This window comes from Cryptomeria japonica, chromosome 4, assembly GCF_030272615.1.
Source record: "Cryptomeria japonica chromosome 4, Sugi_1.0, whole genome shotgun sequence".
Classification (NCBI taxonomy): Eukaryota; Viridiplantae; Streptophyta; class Pinopsida; order Cupressales; family Cupressaceae; genus Cryptomeria; species Cryptomeria japonica.
Genome location: NC_081408.1, coordinates 487,895,592 through 487,909,241, shown reverse-complemented (window position 1 = coordinate 487,909,241; position 13,650 = coordinate 487,895,592). Strand labels below are relative to the sequence as shown.

At 35.0% G+C, this 13,650-nt stretch overlaps 1 protein-coding gene across 7 annotated transcripts in view; it reads left to right on the top strand.

Annotated features, from left to right (window-relative positions):
- LOC131060393 (uncharacterized) overlaps positions 1 to 13,650 on the top strand; it is a 337,900-nt gene that overhangs the window by 293,227 nt on the left and 31,023 nt on the right. Inside the window, exons 9-11 of one of the 7 annotated variants that reach the window (XR_009110349.2) lie at positions 577 to 670; positions 1,800 to 1,882; positions 7,441 to 7,659. Coding sequence is in view for 6 of the 7 variants with exons in the window: in XM_057993609.2 (XP_057849592.2) it covers positions 577 to 670; positions 7,441 to 7,595 (249 nt within the window). In the remaining variant the exon portion in view is untranslated. Of the gene's footprint in view, positions 1 to 576; positions 671 to 788; positions 1,169 to 1,770; positions 1,883 to 7,260; positions 7,660 to 13,650 lie in introns of those variants that run through there. The other 6 variants (XM_057993609.2, XM_057993614.2, XM_057993615.2 and 3 more) reach the window with 6 other exon arrangements.

Below are 13,650 nucleotides of genomic sequence, written 5' to 3'. Positions count from 1 at the left end.
TCATATAATGCCACCTGTACAAAGGTACAATAATAGCATGGGAGCAATGTGTCTATTGGAGCTAAAGGTTATTTAGCAAATTTGAAGGTTTGTTTTAGCAAGATGGACAGATGTCTATGCAATATTTACAAAATAATTGCACTTTTATTTGAGTTATTATTATCATTGCATATGACTGGACATCACTAATGTATTTCACATCACTGAATATAGAATAGGCCTAAGAAGAATTTCTGCAAGATGGGTCACAGATTTGTGTTACAAGCAATGACCATATTATAGCAGCTTTTCTCTGTTTTTTAAAACAAAAAATGGAATATTAGACCGAAAGGTACTTTTCCAAAATGGGTAACGGATCTGTACTATAATCTTTGACCATAATTGAAGCAGCTTTTCACCATTGAATTACTAATAGTGGAATGTCACTGGTTGCTAGTTTCTTGAGAGAATGATGAGCATCGTAATCAAAATCTTTTGGTGGGTTTTGATTGTTTTAAACACTATTGCTGACTTGCAGAAAAGTTAATCATATTATTGTGTATTCTCTCACTTAGTGAGTTGTTTTGTATCTTGGAGGGTACAGGAAATAAATTGACAGTGGGAGCACGAGCGTTAGCAAAACATGTTCATAGAAGTCGTGATGGATGGTGGGGTCCTTTCACAGGTAAAGGTAAGTTTATCTCATTTTCAGATATCCCCATACCATCTCAAAATTATTACAGCATTTATCAGGATGGCGGTGGCATGTTTTGGACACAATAAATGAATTTGCATGATATTGAGTCTAGGATATCAAATAAAAAAGTTAAGAGAGGAGGATGCATTCTCAAATGGTACCTAGTTGTCATCAGAATCAAGTCTGCTACCACTTGTTCTCTACAACATCTTTCAATTATTTTTATATTTACAAATTCTAGTTTTCAAAAAGCCAAAATTTACATTTTTACAAAACATTGGAAATGGCTTCATGTCATTCAGAAGTAAAGTTGCAATGCCCATGTAACTTGAGATGTGTTTAAGATTGGGATTTTTTCAAATGACTTACAAGGAATTTCAGGTTGAGTCTTGCCCATTTTTGTCCGTCCTTCACTAATGCAGAATTTTCTGCAGTAGTTAATCTCATTTTTAGATGTACAAGTCAACTATTAGTACACAAATGAATTTTTTTTTCCCCTGTACTATCTCGTTATGAAATTTATCTAGATAATGATGGAATATTTTGGACTTTGTAAATGAATACATATGTTGAATAATATTGAGACTAGAATAAGATAGAGGAAATTAAAGGGAAGTGAATGTAATTTCAAAAGGATGGGACCTAGTTGCAATCAGAACCAAGTCTGCTATGAGTTAACTCTCTGCAACACCTCAGTTATTTTTGTATACAGTAGATGTTTGACAAATCCTAAAATTTACTTTTTAAGGAAACATTGGAAATGGTTTAATGTCATTTAGAAGTAAGGGTGCAAGGCTAATGCGAGTAAGTTGAATTTGAAATGTGTTTAGGGTTGAATTTGAGTTTTTATTATAAAGGAATTTTGGATTGAATCATGGTCATTTTTTATCCTCCAGTAAAGAAGAATTGTCTAAGGCTTTTGCAGCAGTGGATAGTAGTGTGTTACATTATCTATAATGGTGCTGCATTGAATTTTGTTTGGGGGTGAATTTCCTTTTTCCTTTTAAAGGACTTACACAAGGAATTTAATGTTAAGTCTTGACCATTTTGATCCTCCTCCATAAATACTGAATTGTCTAATTTTTTTGTGACAGTTGATAGCATTGTTTTCCATTATGTGTAGTGGCACTGCATATGGAACATTGGCAATGACTATCATATGTAAAGTTTTATGGAAGATCACCCTAAGAGGAGTCTCAAATCAAGGTATATCTATTGTGTTTAAGGATTTATGGATACAATCCCTTTTATTTGAATGCCTATCAACTTTCCTTAATTATTAAAATGAATAAATAGTCTAAGAGTGGTAGATTTCTAACAATGAAAAGATGTTATAAAGGTTTTGCACTTGGTTGAATGATATTGTGGGTAAGGGAAAAGATCAACAGTACAAGCTGCAATATGATTACTATCTTGTAGAGATATTTCTACAGTAGTATAAGTTCCACAATATTGGGAAGGCCATAGAAAATATGTTGCGTTAAGTTCTACCAAATTTTTGGGACAAGGGGACATCGGGAAGTGGGGATGCATTTTGGGGATGGATTTTTTTCAGGCTACTTTTGGGGGTGACAAAGAATGGCAATGGGACAACTATATAAAAAATGATTTTTTTTTTTAAATATAGTGAAAATTCAAATATTCACATAGAAAAGGAAAAGAAGGTGACACATCAAGATTTAAAGGTAATCCAAATATGAGAGGACTGCATTGTTATTGCTTAGCTGTACATCAAGCTTTAATATTGGACTAGTTGATGTGTTTGCATTGACCGATTATTGCCTTGGACGAGGTTCCTCTGACCGTTTGTAGGAAGAAAGGCTCATATTAGTAGGAAGAAGAAGACTGATGCAGAGGAGGACCATGATGATGATGACAATATTAAGAAGATGCAATCTTATAGGAGCATTTGGGGCATTGTAGTAAAATCGGTTTGGCGCATGCTTTTAGTGGCATAGTTTTCCTGCATGTGGTAGGAATCCTTTCTATGATATTTTGTTTTCTTTTATGTAAATTGATAAAACTGAATCATCTATGGGTGGTATGAGACCATAAGGATCTCTATGCAGTTTAACTTTTGATGTCTTGTATATCTATGTGCCTTGAGGTGATGTCAATCATCTTCATTTAGAGCATGGGACAATTTAAGCATCCTTTTGCACAATAGGCAAATGTAGTGTTCCTTAACTTAGTCATATTTTTCAATCTTGTCCTCTCCTTTGTAAAATTGTTGGTTTGCATGAAGAGACATAGGCCAAATAGCATCTATATCAAATTGTCAAAATGGCAGGAAATTCTCTGAAATTTCTTCTTCCAGATTCCCAGCTGTTGTGTGGGAACAATTATTCTGCATGGAAAACCAAATTAAAAACTCAACTTGATTTTGAATAAGTTTTGGATATGGTAAGCAGTACCACCACACGTCATAAGACAAATGTTGATGACAAAAGAAATTTGATCAAGCTGACAGAAAGGCAAAATTGATCATTTTGTTTAGTGTGTTTGATGAAGTTCAAACTTTCATTCGAGACTCGTCCATAACCAAAGATGCATGGGACAAGCTCAACACAGTGGATGAGGCGAAGAATCAAAATCAAATCCTGAATTTGTAGAGTCAGCTACATGGCTTGAAGAGGAAGAATGGAGAACAATTAGAATCCTTTCTGAAAAGCATTTCTCAGTTGCAGGCTACCCTACAAGTGTTAGGAAAAACAATTGATGATGTGTTTTTGGTGCCTATTGTTCTATGGTCACTACCTTCTAGATATAAAGTCTTTTTGACAACTATGAATGTTACTGAGACAACACCCACTTTTGAGAAGCTTGCAAATCTACTTTAGAAAGAAGAGTCTATAAACTAGGAACATGATCAAGATGATTATGCAATGACCACATGTCATAAAGGCAAGTAGCCTCTGAAGCAATTTAGTGGACCTCCCAAATTTGGTAATTCATCGAAACCTTAAAAGAAGTGTCCAACATGTGAAAGAGTTGGATATGATGTGAAAAATTGTTGGTACAACTCCTTCAACAAACGATCATCCAACAAATTACATCAAAAAAAGCCATTTCCATGTGGTAAACCATGATGGGAGTAGAAGGACAAACCGAAACAACAAAGCAATGTTGCGAAGTAGAAGATTCTCCAGATGAGGAATATGTGCTTTTAGCCCACACTTCAGAAGATGATTCACAATCCATCTCTATATGGTATGTGGACTCGGCTGCTACAAAGCACATGACTATACAAAACAAGTGGTTTCTCACATTGAAACCTCATCACGGTACAGTCACTCTTGGAGATGATACCACCTATGACATCAAAGGTGTTGGTGACATCTCTTTGAAGTTTGGCATACATAGTTGTAGGCTTAATAATGTTTTTGTACATGCTAGGACTTACCAAAAACCTTCTTTCTATTAATCAATTTCTTTGTCATTGTAACACCAACAAACAACTAGTCAAGATTAGTCACTTAATATAAACCAAACCAATTGAAAGTATCATCAAAGAAGAGCATTAGCATAAACCAAACATAAATAGAAAACATTAACTTTTTACCATCCTTATGCCATCGATCTCTTCCTTGTTCTCCTCGTCCCCACGAATCGCGTTGCTCCGAGGTTGACCAAATGGAGAGTGGGAGAGATAGGTGGAGTTAAGTGTGGAATGCTCTCATATTAGCACAACAAAATAGTGTGGATGAGTGGATGTGGATATTGATGTGGTAGCAAACTAAGAGCATAAGCTTGCCAATGTGATGGATTTGGAATCAAAAGGGCATTATGATACCGCAATGAGAAGTGGATGATTTGATGTGAATGGAGGCTTCAATTTATACAGTTGGGAGCCTAGAAATGGATGATCAAGATCAAAAGTTGATCAATGGCTAAGATTGAAGGAGAGAGCAAGGTGTGCTCACACATATGTGAGCACATCTTGGGAAGAACAACTGTCATAGGGAAAAGGGGAAGGTGTGCTCACACATGTGTGAGCAAACCTTGGGAAGAAGTTTAGTGCAATACAACCATATTAAGATTATCTCCATTGTCTCTGAAATGACTGATAACAAGTATGCAAGGATGATCTTTAATATGAATTATCTTCCCAATCGCTTACAGCGATGAATGCTATTCCTGATCTGACTTTATAAACTTGTATGTGTTCTCAACATTGCATAAAGCAATGCTATTGCTATGTCTGATCTTGCTTCTTAAATATATGCAATTATCTTCCCAATTGCTTATAGCAATGAAGTGTTTTGCTGCTCCTGATTTACCTTGATGAATATGCAAATATATATAATATCGTTTATAGCGACATAATACTGTTTCTAATTTGTCTTTATGAACTTGCAACAGTGGTGCTCTTCCTGATTTCGAACTTGATATATATGCAACCTATTTGACACAATGCCAATTGCTCAACTGAGCAGTCCAAATAGGATATATATAAAAGAGATAAAAATGATTCAATGATTTCTGATTGAGTGAGTTTGATCCACATCTTATACCTTGTAGATCAAAGGGATTGGTTGTATTCTAAGAGACATGTCCTATGCCTCTCCATAATCGCATCTCTTCATAATATGCAAATCGTACTACATAACAAATTGGTTTTGTCATACAAATGATATTGATTAGCTTACTTGTATAATCACTGCCTTCATGATTAATCTGTGTTTGTTAACATTTGTCTAGTCATTGTCATTATCGATGCTTATCATCAATCTTAATTGCTGGTATCAATTGTAATCTCAGACCAGTATATTATCTTTAGACTGATGGTTATGTATTAGTCTTTATTCTCTAATTGTTCTTATCTTTTATGCATCGGTAGTATGTCTTGCTTTGATTGATCAAGGCATAATATCTTGTCTTCGTATATGATCGGTAGTGATAACTGATCTCAAGTAGATGTATGCTTATCTTATCATTATGTCGATACTAATGATTATCTCTATGGGATTCATTAATTGCTGATTGCAATCATATCCTTTGATGTCTGTTACTAAATCGATACCAAGTCTATTGGATCAATATTTTTGTGGTGACGATGGATGTATCATGATGGTCAACATTAAGCTCCATACTTCTTTCTTGATCTTGTCATCCTAGATCCTTATTCATAATCTGATTTGGTTGAGCCTCTTAATGCCAACTAGGAAAATCGTCTTATTTATAAGACTTCATGATTTTCCTTGATACACTTGATGCTTTATTAATTCTTCATGCAAACTAATTACTTGAACTCTTATTTGTTACATACAATTTTCTATTAACTCTCTCCTAACTAACTTGAGGTGCTCAAGGTCTGCCACCCTTGACCTCCTATGTAATTGCTATTGCATTATTAGGGAAAAGATGGGTACAAACTCTGACCCTACTAGACGATCGCCTGGAATAAGGGACATCTTCAAATAACTTTGTTTGAAACATTGCGTGCAAATTTGTAATTTTGTAACATTCCTTCAACCTTGTGTTGGATCAGAAATGAATTATTTTTTCAAATGGCATCCACAACATTGAATGCCTCTCCTTTATGAATATATACTTTTTTAATCTGTGTTTTATCTTCTCTTCAAGAACAAAAAATAAGTGAAAACTTAACTTTTTGTTTTGGCAAAGAGATTAATATCTTCATAAGAATTTCTTGTTTCCAACGTGAATAAAGCTTTGCATGCAATAAATAGTAAAACAATGGAAAAGTTATTCAATTTTTTAAATGCATCAAGAACATTGATACTCAAATCATAGTGTTCGAACTTAAGGCAGCATGTTTTTGAAAAATCTCTGAATTATGTGCCGAGTCTTGCGATAAATCAAATAGACTGGACTGGTGAGTGCAGTACCGTACCTTATTGAGTTTAAAAATAATAAGGATAAATATCCACTAGATTTGGTAAGCGACAAATTCGAAAAGATATTTTAGTAGCCTGTGGGCTTCTGTTAAAAGAAATGATCTTTTATTCACCAAGCTTTGAACTTATATTTTATGTGATTGACGAAGCTAGAGGTTCTAAGAGAGCTTGCACCTACATTAGTTGCTTCTTAAAAACCTACGTTAGTGAATTGTTTGTTCCAGTGGCTAAGGACTTTGCTTTTATTTTGGTTTTGAAATTCATAGGAACATTTGCCTTTATTTGTATGAGGTTTTCCAAGATCGTAGGTTTCAAATGCAGTTGTGGATGGACTTTTCTAGTCATTTCGCTTTATTAATAACATTTATTCTCCAATAGTTACAGCTTACAAGATATGCTAACTATTGATCTTATCCATATGCGTTATTGAATTAGGAGACATGTTATAGAGGTAAATATCGTATTATCATAAGTTTCAATGCTTTAAAATGTCTCTTTGTAACAAGCAAATATAGCAATAAGGTTACTGATATTGCCTCTTGGGGATGAATGAAATATAGTAAGAAGGTTAATACCAATACTGTAGTCAATTCAATTTAATGATATGGGAAAAGGAAGTTTCTTGGTGTTGTATTATTTTTGAAATTCTTGAAAATTGTTTTTAGTGGTGCGTCTTCCTTAATAATTTTTTTTGTTCCAAAATTTGTTACCCTATGATCTCAGGCACATACAATGTTGAAGTGGTAGACTTTTAGGGGCAAGATACATAGGCTTCACTGGTTTAAAATGATTCTTTGGAACAAACGAAACATAGCTATAATTATGCTATTACTTATGCACTCAAAGCTACCATATGGAATGGGAAAAATGAAATTTCTTATTACCAATTATTTTGATTTGCAGAAGTTGAGAAAAACAACTTTGCAAGAGATATTGTTAGTCATATCATTTCTTGTGCACAATGGACAAATATTTATCATGTTCATCCGAATAAGTGTATTTTTGAAACAAGAACCAAAGAGGGTTATGGTGCCCGATGGTCTAGAAATGGAACAGAGGTATGATAATCTGGTCTTTGTTTTCCATATTTCATTTCATAATGGAACATTCAGTTGTATTCCAGATATTATGCATTGCATATACTTATTACTGGGCACATGCCACAATCATATCATAGTGAACATAATTAAAACTAATTACAGAATTGCTAGTGTTATTGTGAAAGAAAGATTCTATCTCTTATTGGAAAATTTATCAAATTCTAAAATAAATGAATTTATAGAATATAATAGCTGCTGTGTTAGAACTATGAATTTCTTTCATTCTTCCTCAACACCCTTTTTATCTGTAAATTTCCAGAGATGCAAGAAGATTACTTATGAACTGTGATTTACTGTTGCCAGCCTGTATTGTTTGTATGTTTCCAGTTGACATTTAAATTGCTTGGAAAAATATCATCACAGCAACCTTCTTCCAGTATTTTGTGATGTGTTAGTCTGTTCCCAAAATGCAATGTGGGAGAAATTTTGAAATGCAGGATAGTCCATTCTCATGATGCTGCTCTTCTGAGACCTTTGATGAAGTTTGGTTTCAAACCTCCTTGACTGACTGGTCTCTAACTTGCTACTTTGTGGCTGAGTGCAGTCATGGTCTTTTGCTCATTATGTTGTTGATTGATTGCTGGTTTTTGTCTCACTCCTTGTGAGACTTATTCTTTTTGCCTCTTTGGCTATTTTTCTTTTTGGTGTTCCTTCATTGTTCTTTTCTAATTGTTCAAGGTTCTTGGCCCTTTAAAATTCCCTGGTCACCTTATTCAAAACAATAGATCCACATCAACATCCTCACGCTTAGCAATCCAATCTGAATATGGATCAATGTCTTCAAGGTCAAGTGTGTCATGTGTACCCTGCACATGTACTTTCATTTTATGCAATTGAGATTTGTATTACACATAGATAAGGTCATTTTAGTTTGATTCAACCTATTGTTCTTATGTGTGTGAATGGCCTCGAAAACACACTAGCTGCACTAACAACTAGCAGCACTACAAGGCTCAGATATTATGCAGATGACATGTTTTTAAAGATTAGGCATTGTGATACCATAATTTTTCCACCACAAATTTCAAGGATAACATTTGTCATTTATGACTTAGTAAGGATTTTAGTAAAATTAAAACAAATAATAAATTAAAATTAAATATATTCTTTTTACTTGGATGCAAAATGGCTCTCCTACAAATGCAAACATTTGAAGAAAATAATGTCTCCTTTTCCTTTTTATCATTTTGTGTCTCATCAAGTATGAGGTTTCAAAGGTTCTCATCAACAACCAATCTTTGAATACATGTGTTGAGGCCAAGCATAACCATTACATCTACTTTGAAAGAAGGGGAGAAAAAAAAACAGGGTTCAAATATTAAGCAACAACGTGAATATGTTGGCGGAGTAGTTAGTTTCACCTTCAATCAATATCGTGCCATATGGGTTCACATTTGGTATTATTCGACCTATATAAATGTTGAATTGCTTCTCTGGTTTTATCCACGGCCTCATATAGATACGCCCCCACCCCCCCCCAAAAAAAAAAAAAAAGGATTTTGAAAAGGTGCATAAATGATCTCCTATGAATTTAAAAAATCTATCATAAAAAATGATTTTCATGACCCTCTCTATTTCAACTTTCATGTACTAAGGACTCTCTAACCACCTTTCACTCAACCATACGCTTAAGGTTGGACATTCTAGCTAATATACTCCGCAAAGTGAAAAAATTAGTGGCAAAGCATGTGACTCCTAATCATAGAGATTTGTACCATCAGTCTGTTCTTTAATTAAATTTAGGATCCATGTGTGGTTGTAGATATACTTTGTTATATTTTTTTGCATGTTTTTTATTCAAGATAAATTAGGATTTGAAGGGCACTTGAAACTCTTTACAAAATGCTATCTAACAGGATAATCATAGCTAAACAACATCAACTCGAAAGCCTACAACAAGCCACCAAAAAGGATACAACAAAATGGAACCAAACATAATGGAAGTGACCTCAAGACAAGAAAGGCCTCAACAAAACCAAACAACAAAACGGAAACACAAACAACCACACTAATCAAGGAGATTTGAAGCTAAGCTTGTCTAAATAACTTTGAAATGAAGTTTGCCCCAAATGGGTCATTCTAAGATTCTTTGAAGAATCAATCTCATCCACCAAATTTGGAATATTTTTATCCTTGATGGGGCATATGACCTCAATAGAATCCTCAACATCCGAACCATTACTAGGAATCAAAGAGGAATTATCAACCAAAGGGCTCACAACATCTTGCTTGTCTTAGAATTTTTTATAGGGCCTACAACAAAGAATTTCAAGTCATTCCCTTCAAAACAAGTCTTCCTAGAGGAAGGAAGTGTACCTTGATAAACTTGGCATTAGTGGGAAAATTGTCCAACACTATGGCAGTGACAGCACACCAAATAGGAAGACTCAAAGTAAATGATCTTCTCCCAAACACCCAACTTGGAATGTATCTTGTGACCCTATCTATGGCTAAAAAAGAACCAAGAACAGTAGTGGTACTTCTAAAGATCTCTTCATGCTTGTATTCTAAAGGAAGCATTGAGAGCCTTATACAAATAGAAACCCAATTGAATTTTTCCTTGGACACATCGAATCTAGTAGTCCATCTTTAAAAAAAGAGGATAGATTTTGCAAAGCACCAAGGCCCACCAAGCATAACACTATTTCTCTCCTCAAGGTTTTGGAAGGAAAAAAGGAAGAACTTGTTAGGCATAACAGCTACTTGCAACCGACCAACAACACTCCATCTTTTCAAAGCCTAGCTATAAACAAAGTCTATATTTGAAGGAAGCCTAAGAACCTCCCAATGAGAGTGTTATCCATATAAGCAAAAAATTTGTTGACCAAGGCATCCAAAATCTATACCAAGATGCAATTGCCAACAGGGGCAAGGGCATTCCAATAAGTATTACAAACAACAACACTAGGCAAAGGCCCCACAAAAGGAAGATTACTCATCATAGGAACAGCTAGAGGATCCTTGAACAACCCATCTAGCTATGAGGCAACATTTTGTAGCAATAGCAAGACAAGAGTAGAACCAAGAGATGCATTAGAAGGCACCTTTTTATAGGCAAAACCTGTTAGAGTTGTGAAATACAACCTCACAGAACCCAGTGAACAACTGCATGCAAATAACCTGTCATGTACAAGAGATACTGAAACACAAACAAGGTGCTCTGAAAGCTTGAAGCAAAAACAATATGCAATAATAATAATCAGTGTAAAGATTACAAAGGGATCAATCTTTATAAATGGAGATCAAAACCTAAAAACATAAACCCTAAAAGCAATTAATAATTAATAATGAATTAATTATTAATGGGCCTAAGTTTAGCTTCCTGAATTTAGCTTAAGTGAAAATAAAGTAAAAGGTGACTTAATTAATAAATCAATATGATTTAATTAATTAAGTAAAGAACCTTATTACTCCAACACCCCCCCTTAAGATGAACTTAGGGAGAAGCTAAAAAACTAAGGACTAGATGCATGAAAGCAAAAAATGGGTCACGACAACAAAGCCTGATGAGGTACCCAAGTACAATGAATCTCTGTAAAGTGGAGAAAAGGAGAAAACCCTGTGGGAACAAAACTCCTCTCCAAGAAGGGAAACACAAGTGAAGGACTAAGAAGCCTCCAAACAAGAATGTTCGAAAATATAAGAAAAAAAGACAAGCATGAAGAAGCTGCAAACATTGTCGTAGAATGATTGCTATGATGCTGAAAAAGAACCTCCTCTGAAACAAAAGATGATCAAGATCAAGAAGACATGAATTCACATGAGTGCCCTCAATGACACTACTTGAATTTGAATCAGATGACAAACATAGGCAAAACATTTGGAACCCGAAGATACAGATGGCACAAGTACCAATAGTCTAAAGAACTGATTAAGTGAAAAATGGAAGATTGCCTCCAAAAATAGGAATGCAAGAGTGTCCATATGGTAAGTGCTCCATCTCATCGAAATGCATGGGTAACCAGTCGCTGCATCCGCCTAGTACATAGGAACAAATACTGAATACATAGCTCACTCCAACGCAAAACCAAGGAAGCATTAGCACCAATAGTATAAACCCCAAATAATGCTGACAAGGAAGAGGTATGACAGGTACACTGAATCTGAATGCCATAATGTAGTGCATGCAGAAGAACCAAGAACATCTGAACGTGCAAAAGAAAGTACAAGCAAATACAAAAGGTGTGCAAACCAAGGCACACATGCATGCGAAAGGTATGAAGGCAAAGCAAAAGAAAACATCAAACCCCCATGGCACTTTATATCATAGTGCGAGTACAATAAGACACAAAAATGATGTGCAAGATCCCATAATACATGTGCAATATAGAGGCACTTTATCTCAGTGCTTTTACAAAATAATAAGTGCTTACAATGAAAGCTCAGAATGTCAAAAAAAAACTGGAAATACATGAAGAACAAACAAAAAATGATTCATCCCATGCAAACGAGAAGTTTCCACAAGCTCATATGTCCAAGTAATTCACTAGAGTGTGAAAACACAAAAAAGTGAATAAAATGTATTTGGAGTAAAATCTGGAAAAAGTGCATGGATGGTTGTGAAGAGCTTTGAAACACAGTCTCAACGTCGCTGTAATCATGAAAAACAAAGAAATTGGTGAAAAGTTATGAGCTCAGGACTAAAAACGCCACCTCTGACTTCAAATGGTTGTAGAATGCACCAACAGAAAAAACAGGTGATGAGACCCACGTCACTCGAAATTTGGCGAAACCACCTTTCTGACGATATCTCGTTTGCCAAGAAACAATAGCGTATGCCCAAGTTATGGTCGAAAGAAAAAAAAAACCCTCCTTTAGGGCACAAAGAGGGTTCAAAGGGGCCATGCACAACAATTCGTACCACTGACGTTAGCATGATGTCATGTTGATGTCAGCGAAATATTTTGGGTATATTCGCCTTCACCTTAAAAAAAAATTCCTCGCTAGTAAAAATCGTCGGAAAAAAAAAAAAAAAAAAAACTTGGCAAAAAATTCTCCAACCGGCAGCAGTGGCAGTAGTGGCGATCGGATGGCTGGCTGCTAGCAGCAAAGGGAAGATGGGGCCGAAAGAGTTTGGCTGGTTGTATGAGTAAAATCTGAAAAAAGTGCATGGATGGCTGTGAAGAGATCTGATACCATGTTAAAGTTGTGAAATACAACCTCACAGAACCCAATGAACACCTGCATGCAAATAACCTGTCACGTACAAGAGATATCGAAACACAAACAAAGTGCTTTGAAAGCTTGAAGCAAAAAACAATATGCAATAATAATAATCAGTGTAAAGATTACAAAGGGATCAATCCTTATAAAAGGAGATCAAAACCTAAAAACATAAACCCTAAAAGCAATTAGTAATTAATAATGAATTAATTATTAATGGGCTTAAGTTTATCTTTCTAAATTTAGCTGAAGTGAAAATAAAGTATAAGGTGACTTAATTAATAAATCAATATGATTTAATTAATTTAGTAAAGAACCTTATTACTCCAACAAAACCCACCCCAACATCAAGAAGATATGGTTTGTCACATAGTGGCCCATCAAAATCAAGGCCCCTACCACATGCAACTTCCTTTCTAATGAACTCAAGTTCTCCATAAATCTTAATTGAAGGATTTAGATGCCTAGGAGAGGAAACCCTTTCATAGACCCAACACTAAATGCCACTTCAAAAATCACTACGAACAATAGATGCACAAAGGGAAGATGCTTCTTGCAACTTGGCTTCCAGCAAGATGTCCAAAAGAAGTTGATCCTCATCCTTCCTCATGCCCCAAAATCCTCCCATTCTTTGTCGCTCTCAATATCTTCACCATCATCATCTTCATTGTCTTCAGAGCTGCTACTACTTGTAGCGGTTTCAAAACACCCTCTCTTGCTTTTTCTTCTAGTTCTCACCATTTTCAAAAAAAGATTCAACCACATTCTTCACCCAACTTAATTTGTAATGTCTTGTTTTAGGATAACTTAGGAATCTTAACCAATACTCATTTTTTAGGAATCATAAACT